Source organism: Colias eurytheme, chromosome 2 (assembly GCF_061535395.1).
Source record: "Colias eurytheme isolate Ceu_HAF_F1 chromosome 2, ilColEury1 Martin Lab GWU primary, whole genome shotgun sequence".
Taxonomy (NCBI): domain Eukaryota; kingdom Metazoa; phylum Arthropoda; class Insecta; order Lepidoptera; family Pieridae; genus Colias; species Colias eurytheme.
Window position 1 is genome coordinate 7,547,467 of NC_142981.1, and position 22,542 is coordinate 7,570,008.

At 34.7% G+C, this 22,542-nt stretch overlaps 3 protein-coding genes across 5 annotated transcripts; 2 read left to right on the plus strand and 1 right to left on the minus strand.

Annotated features, from left to right (window-relative positions):
• Positions 1-1,310: 1,310 nt before the first annotated feature.
• Positions 1,311-12,782, plus strand: Kap3 (kinesin associated protein 3). Of its 2 annotated transcripts, none has more exons than XM_090114293.1 (12): positions 1,311-1,506; positions 1,967-2,134; positions 3,947-4,185; positions 4,272-4,836; positions 4,915-5,015; positions 5,114-5,356; positions 5,494-5,668; positions 6,489-6,716; positions 7,167-7,285; positions 8,102-8,246; positions 12,025-12,094; positions 12,334-12,782. In XM_090114293.1, exons 2-12 carry the CDS (start codon positions 1,978-1,980, stop codon positions 12,440-12,442), a joined length of 2,151 nt encoding a protein of 716 aa, XP_089970419.1. In that variant the 5' UTR covers positions 1,311-1,506; positions 1,967-1,977; the 3' UTR covers positions 12,443-12,782. The 2 variants fall into 2 exon arrangements, with proteins under 2 accessions (XP_089970419.1, XP_089970425.1); XM_090114299.1 differs by having other exon boundaries at positions 1,311-1,489.
• Positions 9,280-9,725, plus strand: LOC149910483 (uncharacterized). The gene is made up of 2 exons (XM_090109851.1): positions 9,280-9,310; positions 9,346-9,725. The coding sequence occupies exons 1-2, from the start codon at positions 9,280-9,282 to the stop codon at positions 9,723-9,725; spliced, it is 411 nt and encodes a 136-aa protein (XP_089965977.1).
• A 2,337-nt stretch (positions 12,783-15,119) lies between the features above and the next one.
• Positions 15,120-20,538, minus strand: verm (LDLa and CE4_CDA_like_1 domain-containing protein vermiform). Of its 2 annotated transcripts, none has more exons than XM_090114313.1 (5): positions 20,375-20,538; positions 19,466-19,601; positions 18,508-18,638; positions 17,047-17,196; positions 15,120-16,593 (listed from the first exon to the last, which is right to left on the minus strand). In XM_090114313.1, the coding sequence occupies exons 1-5, from the start codon at positions 20,424-20,426 to the stop codon at positions 15,434-15,436; spliced, it is 1,629 nt and encodes a 542-aa protein (XP_089970439.1). In that variant the 5' UTR covers positions 20,427-20,538; the 3' UTR covers positions 15,120-15,433. The 2 variants fall into 2 exon arrangements, with proteins under 2 accessions (XP_089970439.1, XP_089970447.1); XM_090114321.1 differs by lacking the exon at positions 18,508-18,638 and adding an exon at positions 18,234-18,346 and having other exon boundaries at positions 20,375-20,535.
• Positions 20,539-22,542: the final 2,004 nt, after the last annotated feature.

Sequence of the window (22,542 nt, forward strand, 5' to 3'; positions counted from 1 at the left end):
AAAAAAAATACACAAGAAAAATAACAGTTTACTACGAAAAGGCTGCCGCGGCTGAAAAATTGCCATGTGAAGAGTAGAAGAACAACATTATTGGCCTCATAACTCAACGTTTACACGGTTTATTATGTGGCAAAGTGGTTTAAAACCTGTGTTTGAAACGTTCACCTGAGAGTTCACCTCACCACAGAGCATGTAATTGTTCGTATACGAGTGTTAACGCGTACCAGTGTCGAATATTCGTCGTATGTATATGTTACTCTATGCATTCGTCTTCCTATTGATTATATAACAAAAATCGATCTACAAAACCGGTCACACGAATGATCTAAGACACGAATACGTGAATCTTAAGTTGAATAGCGAGTGCTCTGTTTACATGATAATATACATTCGTTATTCGCCTCGCTTATCACCTCGTCTGTATGCAATGTAAAAATCTTAGTGAAAATGCATCATAAGGTTCCTCTCGTTTCCGCTATGAAGGAAATCTTAGGAAATCTTAAAGGGCTGATAGACGTAGGAACTTTAAAACCGCGGTTTTAAAGTTCGCGTACTTACTCGGCTCGACGTCGGTGACACACGCAAGAGCTTGGTCAGTAGCTTCTCGCGTGTCACCGATATCGAATGTCTCTATGTCATCAACAGAGGGAATTTTATGTTATTCAGGAATTAAATATAGACATTTTTAATTTAATAACCAGGACTTATTTTTAAGTAAATAGCATTCTAACAAAATAAATGTTCAAAAATTGAAGGATATTTTCGTTTTTACTATTATATTTTGAGGGTACTTTACAAAAAAAGAGCGTGTGCGCCGAGCCCACGCGTCAGGAGTGAAACTTCCTTGGCGTGATTCAAAGATACCTTCGCCAATATTCAATTATATTATATTCATTCATATTAATTATATTAAATTATTTTCATAAAACTAAAAGAAGAAGACGAAATTAATTGAACTTTTGCACTTAGTAACACCTATTATAGCTAGACAGGCTAGGCTCGCGGCTCGCGGCGGTGACAGACGTGCGAGCGAAGGCGGGCTACGAGTAAAATTTCAAACATGTTGGATCGTCAACGAACTTACTCGACGGTTTTTAAGTACGCGTACTTGGGGTGACACACGAGCGAAAAAGGTCGTCGAGCCACAAGTTCGCGTACTTACTCGTACGTCTGTCAGCCCTTTTACTCTGTGGTTGACAAGTGACAGATGCGGACGGATGAAACTTGACGATCACATTTTGACGTTTGACATAAATCAATAAATAATTATTTATTTATTGTAGGACGTTGTAGGTACATAGTATGGTACATAGGTACCTATTTCTTAAAAATACCAATACAATTGTTTAAAAGTGATTATTTACGATATAAATGATAATTTATTTTAGATTCGTGAAATTTCGTGAAATTCGTGTAATTCGTTCGGGGGAGATTTGATGATTACGAGAAGTCTTTTTTGATATATTTCGATTATTGATTGCTTCTCAAGGTGAGGCTCAGAGAAAGGTAAATAAAAACATATGGTTATCATGTTATACTTTGTGAGTTAACAGATGAGTTATTTTTTAGCGTCTATTTAATAAACTTTAAAAAACATAAAATACATAAATATAGATGTTTTTACGATAATTATTTATTTTTAAATCTTGCCTTGGAATGTGTTTATGAACTTAATACATAATAATTACTTTGTTCATATTCACTGTACTTTGCCTCTTAGATTATCATCATCATCAACTGTAAATATTAATTTTTATAGCATTATAGATAGGTAATAGACATTGATGATGTCCTTTAAATATTTGTATACAACTAGGTAAGATAAGCAACTACTTCTATGTATTTTATAAATCAATAATAGTCTTAATTGTGCTCCACTATTTTACTATAAATAATTATATAGGCACCATCAATAAAGTAAAGTATTATGTATAAAATGTGTAAGAAATTATATATTTTGTTTAAGATTTTATAACCATGAGTCCAGTAGAGAGTGTACCAGTTGCAGTCCTCAACCATGTTGATGATTATGTTGAATTATTGTATGATGACATACCAGAAAAAATAAAAGGCTCAGCATTAATCTTGCAACTTGCAAGAAATCCAGACAATTTAGTAGAGCTGGCTAGAAATGGTAATATGATGAAGTTTTACTTTATGTATGTTAATATAAAACGTCACAAGGTAGTCCATTACCTTAAAGTTCCATTTTAAGCAGTCTACCTATAAATTAGTTTCATTATCTACTACACTGGTCATCAAAAAAATCGACCCACCTGCATTTTTACGGAAAGTTGCGGTTTTCTCACAAACTAAAGAAAAAAATTGTTTGGAAACTGAACCGATTAATTAAACATGCATATTTACACGAATATAAACACATAAAATCATTAACATGTCAAAAAAAATGTCAATTTCGAATAAAGTTCAAAATCCTCAATTTTCAGCTTTTTCTTTATTTAATTTCAAATGCAGTTTATTTTGTAATCATGAAACTTATGATCACGTTTCCTTCGAATTTATACTCAGTATTTTCCCTTCTTTCTGGAATGATAGCCTGCGTTAAAATGGTTTTAAAGAAATAATCAAGATTTTGATGGTCTCTTGAGGAATTCGTTATCATTCTTCCCTGATGGCGGTTTTCAGGTCTTCTATTGTTGTAGGGGCTGAATTACGAGCTCTAAGCTTTATTTTTTAATTGTCCCACATGTGCTCTGTAGTTTTCAAATCGAGACTTTTTGCTAACCAGAGTGTAACTCTAATGCGGACCTCTTCTAAATACTGGATCACGATTCGCTCTACGTGTTTCCGAGCATTATCATGCATAGACTCAAAGTTTTTGCAGATACAGCCGGCATATTACACCATATGATAGTCCAAAACCTCGGTAATGTATTGAACAGCATTTAATGAGCATCTTTTTATCGTCAAGCTCCGTGCGTCTTGTCAAAGAAATGCCACTCTAGAACTTTTCAGAGCCTCCATCATAATCGACCGTTTCTCCTACCTAGCACTGAACAAATCGTTCATCTGGTCATCGCATGACATAAAGACGTCTATCAGCACCATATAAAGTCATTTGCATCTTGTCACTCAAAAGTACTGACTCCCATTGGCCTATAGTCCAGTTTACGTGATTTCGAGTCAATTGAAGTCTGGTTTGTCGATGTGCTGTGGCTGATTGTGGCCATGTTTCTGGCTTGTGTGGTCTTAGGTTCTACTCCTTAAGTCTTCTTCTAACAGTTCTGTCATTTATGCCCACCTCCTTATCTTCACGCAGGCGTCACTAGAGATCTACACCAGACAGATGTCGATTTTGTAGAGTTGATTTCATTATCTAGGGGTCGTGCCTTTGAGGTGCCGCCCTATTTCTTGCAGATCAATATTTTCATCGATACTGCCCAGTCTCTAGAAACTTTTGGTAATCTCATCGAACTGCAAAACAGCTCAGATTTTAGTTTTTAGCCACAGCAAGTTGACATAACCCCTGTTTTAGTAGAGCCACAGTTTGGGCCCCCTCAGCTACAGTAGTATCCATTATTTTGAGACAAAATTTATCAAAACTACAGCATCAATTATTAAACTTAACGTTATGAATAAGAGATCCCGAAAAAAGTCATTTTTGAACTGGGAACACGGGCATAATTTGTCCCGCCGTAAACCGTCAAATCAACACTGTACAGTATTTCTGTATAAAAATTTGTTAAGAATCATTAAGTGCAGTAAAATTTACGACAAACATAATGATTAGCATGTTATCAGACCCTTACAACAAAATACAACAATATGTATAAGACGACTTATTTGTGAAATAATCGATAAATAGCAAACATAGTGTAGGTGGGTTGATTTTTTTGATGACCAGTGTATTAAATTTTAATAGAATTTTTGCTTTAATTGGAACAACTTTGATAAATACAAGTACATAGTTATTTTTTTATTTTAGAGGCTTTGCTGAGTGCTCTGTCTAGAGTTCTCAGGGAAGAATGGAAGAGAAGCATTGAGTTGAGTACAAATATTGTATACACATTTTTCTGTTTCTCAACATATATTGAATTTCATTCAGTAATTATTCAGTACAAGATTGGTTCACTCTGTATGGATGTAATTGACTATGAACTAAAAAGGTATGATCAATGGAAAGAAAAGGTTGAGGGAAAGAAGCAAGTACTGACTCCTGATAAGGTGAGCATTACAACCTTTTTTTTTACAATTGTTATACTGTATTTGTTTTAAAGCTCTTATAGCACTTATATACTATTCAATTCTAGAATGAATTACCAAAGAGTCGGATTCCGGAACCCAAGCGCCGTCCTAAATCAGGAACATGGGCAGTTGCTGATGTTAATCTTCAAAAGACTAGATCCCTCGTATCTAGTTACCATGAGGATTTATGTAATGCGTCTGATGAAATTTTATCCAAAAATGATGAAGAACAGATGAAAAGGAAGCTGAAGGCTTTATCGAAACGACAAGAACAGCTATTGCGAGTGGCATTTTATATGCTATTAAATATAGCAGATAATGTTAAGGTGGAAGAGAAGATGCACAAGAAAGATATTGTGGGTTTGCTCATTGGCGCTATGGAAAGACATTCAAATATTGATCTATTGATTTTAATTGTATCATTTCTGCAAAAACTTTCAATTTTCATTGAGAACAAAAACTCTATGGCTTCAAAGGGCATTATTGATAAATTAGCACCGCTATTAGATTCGCCAAATGCCGATTTGGTGAATGTGACATTAAAACTTTTATTTAACTTAACTTTCGACTCCAAATTACGCAACAAAATGATTAAATTGAATATGTTGCCGAAGCTTATTCAATTTACAAGTAAGTAAAGCATCTAAAATATTTAAACAAAGTGATTTTAATAATAACATTTATTTAATATTGTTTTATTTATTTTAGGTGATGATAAACACATTACACTTGCAATGAAAATTTTATACCACCTCAGCATGGATGATCGCGTCAAAGTTATGTTTACGCAGTCCGATTGTGTGAAATTGGTAAGTGTTATGAATCTGTAATAAAATGCGCAATGTTCAAGTTTAAAGTTATTCCTAACATCTTAAAATATACAATTATAATATATTATATATTTCAGCTAACAGATATGTTACTCCTCAACGTAAATAGCGATATAAACTGCGAAAACGGGCCAGGAACCACTGACGTATTACTCGCTTTATGCGTGAATCTCGCGTGGAACGAGCGAGCAGCACAACAGATGACGTCAGAGGGCCGCTTGCGCGAGTTACTTGCGCGAGCGTTTCGTCACCGCAATGCTATGCTCATGAAGCTAGTGAGGAATCTATCCCATCACGCAGCTAATAAACCACTTTTTGTGGTATGTTAATTCATAATTGTTACTTAAACATTTCGATGCTTTACTATTTTTATCAGTTTTTTATAATTTAGTGCTTTTACTTTTATGTGATTTTTTGGAAAAGTAATACAAAAAATGTATTTTTTTTGCATTTGCAGGAGTTTGTAGGTGACGTGGCAGGAGCGGTAACAAGTGGTGAAGCTCCTGAAGAATTCGTAATTGAATGCCTCGGGACTTTGAGCAATATTCTTAACCCATTAAACAATATAGATGTGTATGCTGTTGTCGAAAGATATAACTTGATTCCATACATCATGAAGGTTCTCAACCCAGGTAATTTTACTATTCAAAGAACTTTATAAATTACTAGCGGTCCGCCCCGGCTTCGCCCGTGGAACATATTTTGCAATACAAGGTAGCTTATGTTCTTTCTCAGGGTCTAAAGATTGTCTGTGCCGAATTTCATCAAAATCGGTTAAGAGGTTTATGCGTGAATACAATATTTATTTATTTATTTATTTATTTGATTTGCCTACAGATGTACATCTTATATTTATATTGTATTTTGAGTATGTGAGATAAATTAGCATGCATAGCAAGATGTAGATCCAATTACAGGCAAATACAACATGCATTTTTGAGTTGTATCAAATTATAGCTTCTAATCGTAGTATAAATTCTAATCAGAAAACATTATTCTTATCAGTATAATTTTTATGTAAAACGATTTTATATGCAAACAAACTAAGAAAGTTGATGTCAACTTTTGTGCTATTAAATAATCTATTATGTTTCCGACAAACTCTAGCAATGACGCTGTTGAAGCCTAAATTGGTTACACATACATACATACATACATACATACATACATAATTACATACATACATACATACATAATTACATAATTACAAACTTTTCGTGTATAAAGATGGTCGCTTACGTTTTAAATTTTGCGATCCACAAATGAAAGAAACCACTCTTTTAACAAATATAAGTTATATTTCGGCTAAAATAAATAAATAAAGGAATATCTATCAAAAAGACATATTATCATGTGCTGATTTTTTATTCTCTCTGTCAACTTCATCTGTGTGTACAATAAAGTGTTTTTATTTATTTATTTAAAAGACAATTCTTGTATTGAACATTTCAGAGGAGAAGTGGTCTCCCGAGCTGGTGCTAGAAGCAGTGGTGTGCGCGGGCGCGGTGTGCGCGGAGGAGCGCGGCGCGGGCGCGCTGGCGGCGGCGGGCGGCGGGCACGCGCTGGTGGCGGCGCTGCGCCAGCGGCAGGCGGACGACGAGCACGTGCTGCAGACCGTGTTCGCGTTCCGCCAGATGCTGTCGCACGCGACCGCCGCGGACCACCTCGTGGCGGCGACTGGTGCGTGTGTGTACTGTGTAGTGCAAGTAGGGGTGTGTCTAGGCACGGGGCACTGATACTAATTACATTACACTTATTAGCCCGCCACATACGTTCGGTTTGCTGATCAGCCCCCCTAGTCAAGTGGTTTTCTGTTAGCGTAGCGTTCAATAGAATAGACTACGAATGTATGAGATTGACGTAAGCTGTTATAGATAAACGTATCTATAGCTTACGTCAATCTCAACGAAAACGAATGTTAGGTTTTTTGTTTCGGAATAATCAAGATGGAATTGAATTGATGAATGGTGTCCTCCATCAGTTCTTACCCTTTTTTAGGCAATTTCAAACTAGATTTAATTTTCAATTTGTTACTGTTACATTTGTATATACATAGTTATAAAGCTATTTGGTGATGCTTGATTTTTTTTTGTAACAACGAAACTAATTTTTATAATTGTTGCCTTACAGAAGCACCGGCCTATTTAATCGATCTCATGCAAGACAAAAACGTTGAAATCAGGAAGATGTGCGATTCTTGCCTCGATATAATATCTCAAATGCAAAACGAATGGGCAAATAGAATCAAGGTAAGTTTATTAATTTTATTTTATAGTCGGCACAGCGAAACTTGATCCTAATGACACTGACAGTTATTCCCAAAACACAACCTTGTAATGGCGTCACCATTAAATTAGAAACGTATTGGAGGCGTTTAAAAATGACATTTATTAATTTTTACTTAGCTTTATGCTATTACAATGATATTCCGTTGTAATTATAACAATTCTTAACATTTACGAAAAATTATTTTAAATTGACTTTACGTTTACGTCCTGCAAAACTTACAAGGTATTTATCGACTATTGCGGCAAGTATTGATAAACAAATATCTTTAAAACCGAGAAATCAAACCAAATAGATAGACCCTACCTGAAAAATATCCAATTACTTTTATAACATAAGTTTTTCAGACAAATTAAATGGCGACATCCATTTTCATGGTAAAATATACACTAGCGAATACGTGTTTTACGGATTAAAAATTATGAAAAAATGATAGGGAGCATTTTTATTTTTTGGAAAACTTGCGTTTTACTTACCTACTTAATCTATTCTAAAGAACTTAATACAACACCAACATAACCGACATTAAAAATCTTAGTTAAAAATGCAGTTTATATTATTTGTTATGTTTACCGACGGTGCTGAATACGAGCCGCACCTTTGTATATAAAAAAATTAAAGAATAGACACGACTCATCATACGACCCATCACTAACACGAATTGTCATAGGAATCAAGGTTCGCCGTGCCGACTATAATAATTAATTAATGTCAGTTTTTCACTATAGTATTCGTATTCATAATCGTCATTACCCTACATTTAATGTTATCGTGTCCAGCTGGAACGGTTCCGCTGCCACAACGGGCAGTGGCTGTCGGTGGTGGAGACGCTGGGCGCGGAGGGCGGCGCGGGGGACGCGGCGGACGACCTGCCGCCCTACCTCTCCGCGGAGTACCTCACTACACACCGACTCACTACTTCGGGTGAGTTGAACACGCTACACTCGACTAATTGTTTTAGGGCTGATTTTTCAATCCTTGGTTAAATCTTGTTCATCGAATAACATATTAAACTACCATTTCAGAAATGTATTCTAATTGTCCGCATTTGACAGTTTACAGGTGACATTTTAAAATGTTCGTGTAATACTTTATTGGACGGATAAATTTTAACCAAGGATTGAAAAATCGGCCCATAGCATAAGATCCCACCGCAGGATTAGTGCGTTCATAGTTTTTTTGCTAAAACCAAAATTTTATGTACAGGGTCCGCCATCTAACGTTTTTTTTTTCAACTAGTGCTTATTTCGTGAATGGCAACACTTAGCTCATGTCTAATTTGACAGATAATTAGTTTTATCCTTCCGCTGAACAAATATGGTTGTGTATACGCTTGAACAACGCTGGGAAATATTGCGACATTACTTTGAAAATCATGGTAATGTTGCAGAATGTGTGCGAAAATTGCGTACGGATTTTGGAAGAAATGAAGCACCGTCAGCTCCGTATGTTCGTTACCTTGTGAAAAAAGTGAAAGAAACTGGCATCCTCATCGATAAACCAACGCGTGAAAAGCCAAAAACAGTGCGTACACCCGAGAATATTGCTGCTGTGGCCGAAAGTGTGCGTGAAACACCATCAACATCAGTTCACCGTCGTTCTCAACAATTGGACATTTCGGAGACATCATTGAGACGAATTTTGCGTAAAGACCTTGGTATGACGCCGTACAAAATCCAATTGATTCAGGAGTTGAAGCCAACTGACCATCCAATGCGTTTTCGCTTCGCTAAGTGGGCCTGCGATCGACTTGCAGAAGATGCGGATTTTGCCAAAAAAATCATCTTTTCAGATGAAGCTCATTTCGAACTTGGCGGGTATGTAAACAAGCAGAATTGTCGCATCTGGGGCACAGAAAACCCGCACGCATTCATTGAAAAGCCGGTGCACCCAAAACGAGTCACTGTTTGGTGCGGATTTTGGTCCAGAGGCATAATTGGGCCATTTTTCTTCGAAAATGAGCAAGGTGTGGCCGTTACAGTCAATGGCGATCGTTATCGGGCCATGTTGAACGAATTTTTGTTCACAGAAATTGAAGAGGAGGATATTGGCAACATTTGGTTTCAACAAGACGGCGCAACGTGCCACACAGCGGACGCTACACTTGATGTTTTGCGCCCTGTTTTTGAAAATCGCATTATCAGCCGCAGAGCTGATGTGGTTTGGCCACCTCGGAGCTGCGATTTGACACCGTTGGACTATTATTTGTGGGGTGCCGTCAAAGATAAGTGTTACGCCGACAAGCCAGAGACAATTGACGCTTTAAAGGACAATATTCGTGAAGCCATTGGTGAAATACAGCTGCACACAATCGATAATGTACTCAAAAATTGGACCGATCGTGTAGGCTACTGCATGGCCAGCCGAGGCAGCCATTTGAATGAAATTATTTTCCATCATTAACCGGAAGGATTGTACTTTCAAATAAAAAAAGAAATTTGAAAAAATATTTAGTAGTTTTTTTTTAAATAGCATTTAAAAAAAAAAAAGTTATTTGGCGGACCCGTTATATTCATAATTAGGCGAATATATATTGTCTGGGTTGCCAATCAAAATTTGGCCACAAGCATTTATAATAAAATAAAATTCTAATTGATTTTTCGGAAAACCTTTCGTTCACTTGTTATTAATTATACAAAATGTAGTCTACATCATGGCAAATCATAATGAATGAATCTTTAGATTAAAAAAAAATCACGTATGCCGATTTTCACGAAAAATCGATTAAATTTTTTTTATTAAAAATGCTTGTGGCCAAATTTTGCGGTGGGATCTTAGACTATTTGTAAAATAATCCTAATAGAATGAATAGAGTGTAATAATGTGTGTCTTCTAGAGTGAATAGACTTCTTCTGGGTGGACGTAGTCCTAAATAGTTCGCATCAGGCAGGATAGCGGTCAAACGTCTACCTATTTAATATAAAAAAAAGACGGGTTGCACTCCGGGAGTGCCGGCAGAAGTGAAAACTTGATTATTAACGTTGAGCATGTTTGATATTTTGGAATGGTATCCGTCTTACGCTTTTTCGATCAGGTCACGTGTCCTGACGCGAGTTTAAGATTTTATATCCATTACAGAAAAAGTGCTCAACGCCGCTAAAGAAGTTTTCACTTCAAAAATTATACTAGACTCTAACGCTATCTTTAACTTTAAATATGTATCTCTAACTATATTTAACTCTATTTCTATCTTTAACTCTAAATATGCCTTATATATTTTTAAGCTCTAACTCATATTGTATCTCTGACTTAAAATCTTAAAAAATTAAAAAAAGTCTTACTGTTTCTGTTACTAACTCTAATTTCACCGTCTCTAACTCTAATTCTTACCTTATCTCAATATCTATTTTAACTCTAACTCGAATATAGAATCATTTACTTTTTTTGCATCGTTTTTGAAGCATCTTAATACATAGATAGATCAGTGTCTCTGTTACAATTATCCAGCTTTCTTTATGTTTCCAAAAGATCACATTACGCAAGCTGTGTAATAACGTTTCTACGTTTCACTCCTCTAACAGACTTCGGTCTGCTTACAATTTTTTTGCTTACAAAATGTATGTTTTAATATTCTGAACTTTATTTAATGTAAAAAATAACTAGTCCTTTATTGGTCTCCGATTTTTTAGTTCATGTTGAAACCAGTATTAGTGATTATACTTATAGGTTTTTGTAATAGATGCTAAGAGCTGTAACTCATTAACAGGCCATGGCGACGTCGCTAGTTATGTATCTAATATATTATGATACCATACATCTCTATTCACAGTTCAGTTGAAATGGTGACGGTTGGGTCATGTCGTATCTAAATATTAAGGACACGCTCGAAATGAAGTTATATCCAACAAACCTAAGATCATTGCCACACACATATTACTTCTTATATAATTGGGTTTGAAATGTGGATAATGGATGTCTTAAAAAGGACCATCTGTCACCCCTTCACTCAAAATAATTGATGATTAGGCGCTTTCAAAAAAATAATGATCATTTCTGAAAAAAATAAACACGTATCGTTTCATTTTCAAACATTTTTGATTTAATGATTTTTAACGTGTATCAAGGGTTATTTTAAGTTGTCCCTATCGTAAGATGGCGAGATCTTACTAAAAAAGACGAGACCAGTTACGGGAGCATTTTTTTTTCAAGTGGGGAAATCTTGCCTAACATACCCACGGCTCCCGGGGAAGGAGCCGTGGGTTATGTCGGATTCCTACCGGCTAAAACCCCACCGTGTACCAACGCGCTGCTTTAGACGGGATGCGGGTACACATTCGCAATCTTCCGCATGTCCCGCCCAGCAGTTGCCCGTTTTCAGGCCTTCCGCCACTTGCCCGTTTCCAGGCCCTAGTTACGGGAGCATGAGTTGTCCCAAAAATAAGTGCAATGAGACATGCAAGTTACCATATGTCTACCCACAGTTACCATAATATTATCCATTTATTATGCCACCCTGTATACTGTACAGACTAAAACGAAATCAGGAGAAATATATAAACTTCCGACGGTATATTTTAGAAATGTTTGCCTTATTTTTCTGCGTTCTTTTTAATTTGCAGTATTTTTCGTATCAACTATCGATGTGATTGTGATTTTTCAAATATATCAATATAAATTATAATTATTATTTGTATTTAAAAAAAGAAACACTCATTGATCACGTTTCATAAGTTAAAGATATTAAATCAACTTGTTTCCACAGATTCCCAAACATCACTTAATGATGATACAGACAGCTTTTCAGGAGACGATTATAATAGAGCAAATAGTCGGTAAGTAAAGAAATGATATAAAAAATTTGATTATTTAACTCATCTCAAACTAAAATTCATTAAATCATTGGGATTACTTGACGTGCCAAAGAAACATACGTTATCACCTTTTTGTATAAAACGAAACCCAGTCACGGACTAATTCTAAAATGATTTAACAAACAATTGATATTATATAGAAAAATATTTTTTATAATAAAGTATGAAAATATATATTGTTTATTGTATTATATTAACAGGAACACGCAGGACGGCCATTCTGACGATTTGGGGTTATCGGACTCGCTCTCTGGAAAGACGTTAGACGACGATGCACAATTTTCGAAAAATCTTAACGTTTTCGCTTAAATTTTCATATTATAAATTAAACTACCAAAGCTTATTTGCTATCAATATGTAGTCACTGCTTTGCAATGTATTTTGCAATTAAACACTTTCTTTAAATTATTGTTACGGTATTATTTAGCATTAAAACACTACCACAATGAATTTTATTCCAAGCAATGTGATATATTGAAATGTATTAATTGTTTTAACCAAAAACTTTATTATTTACTTATGTTGTTAATTTATGTTAGGTCATTATAACTAGTCCCAATAGTATTACATAAAATATTATATAGATATTATAATAACATTGTTTTGTTTTTATTTACAAAAGCTTAATTAAATAATTTAATTATAAAAAGTTGTTTTGTTTGAACGCCAGTGAATACTGATTACAAGAGGAATAGGAATACTCGTAAAATACATGATATTAGCATTTCGCCAAGAAATAAAGCACCCTAAATTCCAGAGAACTATTTAAATTATATTCATTAAAGAACAGGTACATATTTTAGTATTTAACATATATATATATATCAGTGGTCAACTACATAATATTATTGTATTTGTGTATATTATTCTTCTTGTACACATGTACACATAATATAATAGCTTCTTGGCGATGTAAACGCGTATCCCATTTAAAATTCAAGTTCAGAAAATCAATATAATCCGCATTTAATAATTTTGTTCGACCAATTGACCTATAACAGGATTAAAAAAAAATCTAATGGTCACATAAACCTATCAAAATATACTTTTTGATAATAACTTATTATGTATGTAAAACTGACATTTCCTGGTTTGTACCAATAAATTTAAATATATTGCTAACTATGTTAATTAATTTGAATTGACATTAGTAGTATAGGTACGTTCGAACTAGATAGACAAGATGTAGACGTCCTCGCTTGCTAGTATACCTATGTGGAAAAATCTTGTGGTTGCTTCAATGATCACAATTTAATTTGACTTGTTGTCAAGAACAATTAGAGTACATCAATACAACTATAAGCTTGAGTTTTTAAATCTTTATTTTAATTTTTTTAAGGATCACAAAAACTATAGTTATGAAAAGTTTTATAAATATAAGTTGCAGTATGCACAACCAGTTTTAATATTATGATGTGAATACAAACACAGATGCGATAGAGTGCTTTTCCATCAGAGATGTGCTATACTACGTTGCTGAGACGGCTCCGCCGGTCATCAGGCTGTATCTCATGAACCGTGACAGAAAGACAGTTGAAATATTCAGAGATGATGCATTTCTGTTGCCGCTATAAAAATAAATAATAAAAAGTTGAGGTTAGGCAGCGGTTGGCACGGTCATACATTGGATGTGTAGCCATTTTTTACGGTTGCTTTTAGTTTATTTGTACAGAACCCTAATGACCTTGACCGATTTTTTGAAGTGAAACTTCTTTATCGGGGTTGGACAAAAATTTAGTGTAACATTTTTGCGTTACGCCGTACGCGTGACATTATTGCGTTACGCCATACTCGTGACATTTTAGGTCATAAAGAAGTTTCACTTCTTACGTGTGTACTCTAGTACACGCATACATTTTTTTTATTTATAATATAACTACTAGGCTTCTAGAATAATCATTTTTTCTATATTTGTAGTGTGTGTGTATTAAGCCATTCAATTTAACAGCTAGACAAATGATTTGGATCCGTAACATTTAACTACTTAGGTCATACAGGTCGTGATAATTAAATAATTAATTATGTGTGACCATCATTATGGCTACAATATATATACTACTTGTGTATTTAGTAAAAATAAAACAACAGAGGATGAACGATATGTTTTTTTAACCCATGTTTATTCTAATGAACAGCAGCATCAGCCAGTTATTTTATCAAATGTTACAAATGCAAATAATACGGCTTGATAACATTCAGACCCTTAAAAGTAAGGGACAAGGATTTTTATTAAATCGTGTAACCAATTGCTAGACTTTCAAAATTTCTTTAGCAATTTTTTATAACAGTAAAGTATTGTTCCTAACTAAGTTTGTATATTTCGGAATCGAATACTTTATTAAATATCATATTGCGTAACAAATGCCTAAAGTTACATATTTCACGAATATGGTTGTTCGAATTTATTTATAAGCTAATTTTGCAACCTTTAAGTCATCATTGTTACGCCACTTAAGTTTTATCTTTTACGATCGATGTCAGTGCAATTTAAATGCTAATTGTTTGTTCGATAAAACTGGACGCATGTCATCATCTTTTGCATAGTTTCTGCCTTCAGGGACAAGTAAAAAAGTAAATTTGCTTTGTTAAACAAAGGTTAAATCATTAAATGAAGAGAGGCTATGGAGCCATAACAAACAATTATTGTTTTATGTATTTTTTGGCGTAGAACGATTTGTTAAGTAGAGTAGAGCAAGCATTTTGCTTTCTATATTTGTACTTCTAATTTGCAACGTAGCTTTGACCTTGAGCTGTGTAAATTGACCAATTAAATTAATTTAATTTAAAATTGATAAGAATTTTAATACGAGAAGTTATTTAAGAAACTATCATTGTAATAATATTGCAATGATAGTTTCTTAAAAAATATATATGTATTATTTCATTTTATTATTTTATAATTACTCGCTTACTTTCACTCTTTTCTTACAATTTAATTGCAAAATTTAAATTTTAAAGTTAAAATAGGAGAAATAAAATACCGAAATCCAATTTAATTTTTATTGTCCATAAAAATTGTAACATCCTAAATTATAATGAAATATACATAAGATTATCTATCCTTGCAGTATATACGTACAGCGGAGTGACAGGACATTATTCAATACCTTTTACGTCAAACACCAACTCTAAGTTTCCATACATATAAATAGGCAATAAATTCATTGACAACAATAATAATTAATATAACCAGAGTTGGTGTTTTCGTCATGTCATACAAGTCACGATTAATTGTATTCAATAATATTACTGAGTATTATTTACATGTGTACAGTCTTTTCTTCACTTTTACTTAAGAGATCACTTCTTAACGTTAAAACCTTCGCCCGTAGGATCTAAGATCCAGGGGTAGTTGTTCGGGCATTCCATACATGTAAACAGACGTAAGGTCTCTCCTGGTAACTCTCGTGTTGTTAAAGGACAAGCGTTTGGTAGAGAACAGAAAGGTTGACCCTTAACATCGCACTTGTCTTGTTTCCATTCCTGGAAGTCGCGGAGTGATGACAGTTCTGTGGGATTTTGCATCCATTGGATAACTTGGATAAGGGAAGTGAAGTAGACATCGTTCTTTTCAAGCATCTCTTCGATGAATTTGATGAGTTCATCTCTGAATTCTTTTTTAGATTTGAGCCAAGAAGCATGGAAATGTAGACCAAGAGGAGCACGGTTAGTCGTGTAGTGACGGTTGAAGTTGTGACGAAGAAGACGGGCGAATTGATCACCAGTTTGAATGTTAGAACAAGAGTCAACTACGTGACAACCAGGAAGTGATTCGTCAAAAGTAGGATCATCACGTCTATCTAATTCATTCATTACCATTTCCCAGACTGGATGGCTTCGGGAAGGACAGTTGTGAGCGTTACCGTTGCATTTGTGTGGCATACGGAAGTATAGAGTGTATGGCCAGATTGGGACACGACCAAGAGGAGCTGTGATTGAAGCGTCGTAGACGAAATATTGGTCAGCCATCATTTCAAATTGCTTGTTACCACCTACACGTAAGTATGGGGCGCGCACTCCGATGATGGACGCATCTGTAATATTAGCGAAACGTTCTACAATAAGACGGGCACCGGCCATCTCAGCCAGCCAGTCGTCATAGGTTCCACTGGTCCAGTAGAGTGGATCATCCTTGTGAGTGAGCGAGAATACTGCAATTTCGTGTCCCTTACGGTGTAATTCTTGTACCGCAGCATAGTTAGTATATTTGTGAGATACAAAGAATGTACCACGAATTTGACATCCGTTAGGATTGTGTCGGTTGCCATTGAATATCTGATCGTATAAATCGATATTGTCTACGTTGACGGCGCCGTTGAAAGTGATTGTGATCATCTGTGGGACTTGGTTAGGCTCAATTCCACCGGGAATACGGGTACCATCAGCGGAACAGAAACAGTCGGGAAGGACGCACTGGTTAGGATCGCAGTCGGGAGCTCTGTTGGGGTCGACATCGACGGCTGCAAGAGGAAATATATTATTTAGAACTTATATCTTGCTCTTTGTATATATGTATAACGTACTCATAATTTTATAAATTACAGTTAGGTATAATATTTTATTAGGTAACCTAACCACAAGATCTTTCTCATTTATGTAACCGATTTCTATAAAGTGAATGGTGAACTTTATTTACGTCACGGTGTGTAATTAAATTAAATATAATATGATCTAGCTACGACAGTAACTTTACACTTTATATAAGATATAGTTAATGAGTGATGTTTTTAGTGTTTAAAATGATGATTCGATAGTAATAATTATTGTGAACATAGGCTAACCAATATTTTTACGATTATTATATTTTGATTTAATTATTTTGTTTTGTTACACACAATGGCAAAATCTACAAAGTGTCGTACTTTTAATTGAATTATTCTGATTATTTTTAGTAAGAGCTAAAAGATACATACTGCAGGCGTTTTCATCAGATTCGTCTTTGCAGTCTGGTTTGCCGTTACAAAACAGTTCTTTGTCAACGCATTCCCTGTTGCCGCAGGCCAATTTTCCATCGGGGCAAATTGGTTCGTCGGTCTTCAGAATAGGCAGAATTTTCCTTGGCTCTGAAAACGTAAATAATCTTTAAATCTAGAAATAATTCGTGTGTCTTTAGGGAGGACGTAGGGTGGACGTATTTCTTTGTGTATTTTCAGTGTGTCGTCAGTAATAAAGTGAAAAGGTTTCGGAAGCATGAGAGATGACGAGTTAACATCAGAAAAATTAATAAGGATAAGTATTATCTTTTCAGTGGTGGTCAAGAAGAGACGAGAAAGAGTTTATGAAATATTAGTCACTGGGTCAAAGCATTGTTGTAATGTAGAAGATAGTTCAGAGAAGGAAATGGGTCAATCGTTATTCTTGACCTAGAATATTAATGTAAATATTGTATGATATGAAATGAATTATCACTATGAACCAGTTGAAATCAATATCAGAAGGAAGAGAAGTGGTGAAAGACATATTATATTTTTCTAATTTTATATAAATTACACCTTAAAGTTAAAGAAGGCTTATTTTTTTTTGTTTTTATTTATTTACATAAACCAAACACCATCCAAAAATAAGAAGTTAAGCCTTCCATATAATTTATTTTGTTAAAGTAAAGCGGTTGTGTATGATACAATTATTTATTGCAAACAAAGTTGTAATTACCTATTTACATAATATATTACCCCAAAAAGAAAAATGTTAGTAAAAGTCCGAAAGAGCATTATTAATGAAAATGTCAATTAAAGCATAAGCATTGGAAGAAACGTGAAATGAGTGAATTATGATTGCGTTGTGTTTGTCGCTCAATATTTCAACAATTGTTGGTGCGTGATTGATCATCAGTGATTGAGACGAAGATTATTGTAAGTTTCTTTTTACGTATCTCTAGCACGGTTGCTTTGTAAATAAAAAAAAAATGTTTAAGACAAAATATATCAGCAGGATTAGTGTATAAGTAAGTATGCCAAAACAATCGTTTCCATTGTGTAGTTAAGGTCGGTCCTTTTGAAGGCCGTTCCCTTTGTCCGGGGCCTCATGCAAAACAAATCTACTGTGCGACGCGGCCCCTTCACCCAAGCTCGCTACACGCGTATAACTTGTCGCCACTTACTCTCAAGTTTGTCACAGTTGTTCACTTTACCCTTCCAGTCGCAGGTCTGTTTATCGAGATCGAAAGACAGTCCGGATGGGCAAGTGATCTGTTTAAGACCTGACCTAGTGCACCTGTATTAATAAGAAATAAACAATTATTTCAAGTAAAAATAGGCCGGAAGCGGACGCACAAAAGGCTAACTGGTATTGGACGTTTGTGAAGAAAATCCAATATGAGTTAAGACGGAAGCCAGCCCTTCGTTCGACCACTTCCCACATTCATCGAAACTTACTTTCTAGTTTATCGCAATTCTTAACATGGGTTTTCCAGTCACAGGTTTGTCGGTCGATATCGAAAGCCAAACCGCCGGGGCACTTCACCGATGCGAGCCTGGTTACGCCATTCTCAGCACCTTTGTCGCACCTGTACACAGCCAAGCCTTCAACTTATTGAACCAGATTCATATAAATAGGCATTAAACCATTCGTAAAACATAATATATTTGGACGACTTATGAAGCCTCCAAATAAGTCGTATTTTCTCAGCATTCCATGTCGTCTTACATCTAAGCTTGCTTGCTGTAGTATAAGCTATTTAAATAAACTTTTAAAACACAATAATCGCTGCTTAAAATAATAGTCTGAAAAAGTAATAAGCAAAAGTAAAAATATTCTATTTATATCAGTATACCTATTCTTAATTATCGTATTTGTACCTATTGATGAGGTAGATAAAATACTATAGTAGGTAGGTAGACCGTAGATAGCGTCAAATTTAGTAAAAAATACCTATTCAAATAATATTTATAATATGAATGTAAAAAATCCTATAAATAATTAAATTCTATAAAAAATAGTTTGTTACTAAAGTTATTTTGGTAAATCATTTGAAAAAAAAAAATGATTGTATGTTTAAATCCAAGTCAGTTTTTTTAGTGCATTATAAATTCAATATCAAAGCAAGTACAAGCTAAAAAAAATAAATGTCACGCAGTCTACAGAGTGGACATTGCATTGTTTAGTTTCTGTACAATCAAGTTAGGTATATTATTCAAGGCACGTTATCGACCATTCCGTTCACTGGCTGGAATATCAAGTTTCTGAATTGAATATCTAACGAAGCATATAAATAAATCAACAATTTAGATGACCTTGTTTAAGCTTTATAAAACTTGCTCGTTTTATGCTACGCATGGATGATTTCACGTGGCTGAAAAATTTATGAATAATACGAAGTTATAGTAAACTGACCTGACGACGTCACGGCAGTCGCCCTCTGTGGAGAGCCGGAAGTATTCGTCCGCCGGCCGTCCATCGCAAAGCTCTTCCGGGTTTATTTCATCTCCGCCATCATCATCCTGACGTTTAACTCTCGACTCACCTACCACTATAAAAACATTTACATTTAATACAATGAATGCATTTTTTTCCACTTGGAATTGCGATACATTTCAGAACGAGAGCATGAGAATATTTTTTTGCCGTCATGATTGAAACAAACTGTTTGTTAGTAATATTTATTATACAAGCTTGGAACTGCTATTGAGTAACACTTCAACGTAAGCTACGATTACCACACGCGGGTAGGAATGTAGTACCGTTTCATTTTGGAGTCGAGTGCCGTAGTGCGCGTGATTCAAAGGCAAGTAGTTGGGTAAATTGTCAGGGTTCACTGCTTAATCGGCTTGTAATATTAACTTGCATGTAAAACGAATAAAATTACACAAGATATCGTATTCACACGTATTTCAGTTGTCAGTTGCGTATTCCGAAAGCAAGTCGATGACGGCATTGAAAGGTAAAACTTTAAAAAGAAATCGAGGTCAACACCGGCCACGTAGATAACCGGTGCTATATCTCATTCGCCATTTGACCAGCGCTAAATATATTATATTATGTTGATGCATAGTACAAAAAACAAAAACGAAAGTTAATATTCATTTAAATGATTATCTAAAATATAAAAATTTAAAATAATACGTTGATTTGAAAGCCGCCATTTTTTAGCACTACCATCATTATCGTTACTTTTTTAAAACTTTACAAATGAAATATGTTTTGTCGAAGAATTATAGATATTACAATAGGACTATAACAAAATTGTGAAATTAGACACTAATAATTAAAAAATAAACCTATGGAAAAGTTACGAGTACTAACCGGAGTAGGCGAGTAACAGCACACCAAGACACAGGTACGCGTGTCGAGCCATAGCGCTCGGCAAAGACTGGCCGTTGCGTCGCGCTCCGCAAGAAAGTGCAAGAGGTGCTTGCTGCCCCTCTTCACCTATTTATATAACCAGGCACCTCGCGTTCGACACCAGCCGAGACACTCCACCCGTCCTCTACGCACTATACCTCCCGCCAGTATAAATCATCACTTCTCTGTCGAAGCTTTTAATAAGCACACGGTGACATTATTCATAGTGATAGTAAACAGCTATGATAAGCATACAATTATTATTTGTTTAGTTTTTAATTATCATATTCACATCAAATCTAACGATTAATTGTCATAATAAATATTGTTGATGGAACATATATCAGGCATCGCGTAACGCGATCGTAGCCACTTGGTTCGTAGATGTCACCCCAAGTATTTGAAATGTATAATGTGTGCAATTTTACACTATTGTCATAAATTCTTACTTCAAGGCTTCAATCAACCACTATTTTAGATATCTTACGAATAAGTAGTTTTCCTTTAGTGTATACCTACTAAGTAAAAAACTATCAAATTATTGATGTGCTACGAAATAGATCTAATTTAAAGATTTTTTTACATATATCATCATATCTTTAAATTTGACGCGATTTTATTTTAATTATTAATTTGATATTTGCGCCGTTTTATTGAATGAAGGTCAAAAGGTAAAGGAAGGTAGGAAATTGCTGGAAGTCAATATCAATCATGACCACATATGCACTTCCGTATCTCGATTTCAATTTAACTTATTTTTTACTATACACTATATACAACTCACAATAAATTTATATTTTCTACATTATAATTATAAAATATTATCGTTTAAATCTATCAATTTATTATACTCAATCCAAACGACCTAATAAAAATCCTTTAATAATGATTACACAATAATATGCAATAAGCTAAACCTAACATCGTAACATTTGTGAAGAAGCCTCATTATTGTAATTTTATTGATAAATCCTCACTTTCGATTATAATACGAACCAGTTTTTAAAATTTATGTCAATGTCACGTAAAGGTGGAGAGAAGATCCGAAAATTAATATATGAATTTACATAATTATGTCTTAATTTTAGAGCGAAGGACATAAGATTTGTAGTAAAAGTGTTTTTCCGTAGCAAAAAATTAATGCTTTATTTACAATTCAGAATACCTGCGTCTAACCTAAGCTCTTTAAATGGATATTATAGTTAAACAAATTCAATGTAAAACTAAACATTAGAGTATAAAGAAAATGTATGTGCCACATACAGGTATTAATGAATAGGCAATAGGCATGTATATATATAGTTTTAACAATCTCCGATTGCATGTTGTGACCACAGTCGATCAAAGTCTTTATCCTTCATTACTGTGGTTACGAGCAGGTAGATTAGGTATACCTGTACACTCAGGCTTCATGTAAAATGAATACTTCAATTTTAATTGCATGTTTATCGGGTCGAATGCATCAAAGTTTAGCGAGATATGTGGCCTTGCGGCAATATCCGGGTGGATCAAGTTATGTAACGTGAGTACCGAGGCCCACGGCACGAGACGAGCGGGTCGGGGCCGGCGCGATCTCTGCGTGGCACCTCCGCGCGCCCGCGCCGCCGACACGACCCGACGTTTGACCCTATGATATTTTAATCAAAAACCAAAATTAACGCTACTTGCAACGCTTCTGATGAACCTCTAAATCTTAATATTTTGGTGTTATTGTTAAACTGTATAGAATCATCATCATAGAAAGGTTCAATAATACTCTGTAGTTAAGCAGTGAAAACAGACAAACGTCTAGAGTGGTACTTAACACGAATATGTTAAATCTACTATTTGCTTTTTGGCACTCGCAGAAAGTTGATAAAATGAGTTGATTTTGTGTTGCACTGAACGTTTGAGTTAAGTAAGTATGCACTTTTAGAGGATATGTTAAACAATATAAGATGTAAATACACAAGAATTGCATGAATTTTAAAAGATATATTACCAAATACATACAAAATAACAACATTTTCAGTATTTTAAATAATTTTATCGTATCAATCGTTAGTCGTCACCTGTATTAGACATCAACGCGTTTAAGGTATGTGTATGGTATGTGTACGTTTATGAACATTTTCAATTCGAGTTTACTT

Coding starts and splice junctions, on each gene's coding strand:
- verm (XM_090114313.1), bottom strand. CDS start 20,426: ATGGCTCGACACGCGTACCTGTGTCTTGGTGTGCTGTTACTCGCCTAC. Junction 18,639..19,465: donor GACTGCCGTGACGTCGTCAG/GTCAGTTTACTA, acceptor GGCTGTGTACAG/GTGCGACAAAGGTGCTGAGA. Junction 16,594..17,046: donor ATCTGATGAAAACGCCTGCA/GTATGTATCTTT, acceptor TTCCTCTTGCAG/CCGTCGATGTCGACCCCAAC.
- LOC149910483 (XM_090109851.1), top strand. CDS start 9,280: ATGAGCAAGGTGTGGCCGTTACAGTCAATGG. Junction 9,311..9,345: donor GTGGCCGTTACAGTCAATGG/CGATCGTTATCG, acceptor ACGAATTTTTGT/TCACAGAAATTGAAGAGGAG.
- Kap3 (XM_090114293.1), top strand. CDS start 1,978: ATGAGTCCAGTAGAGAGTGTACCAGTTGCAGTCCTCAACCATGTTGAT. Junction 5,357..5,493: donor CTAATAAACCACTTTTTGTG/GTATGTTAATTC, acceptor TTGCATTTGCAG/GAGTTTGTAGGTGACGTGGC. Junction 6,717..7,166: donor CCACCTCGTGGCGGCGACTG/GTGCGTGTGTGT, acceptor GTTGCCTTACAG/AAGCACCGGCCTATTTAATC.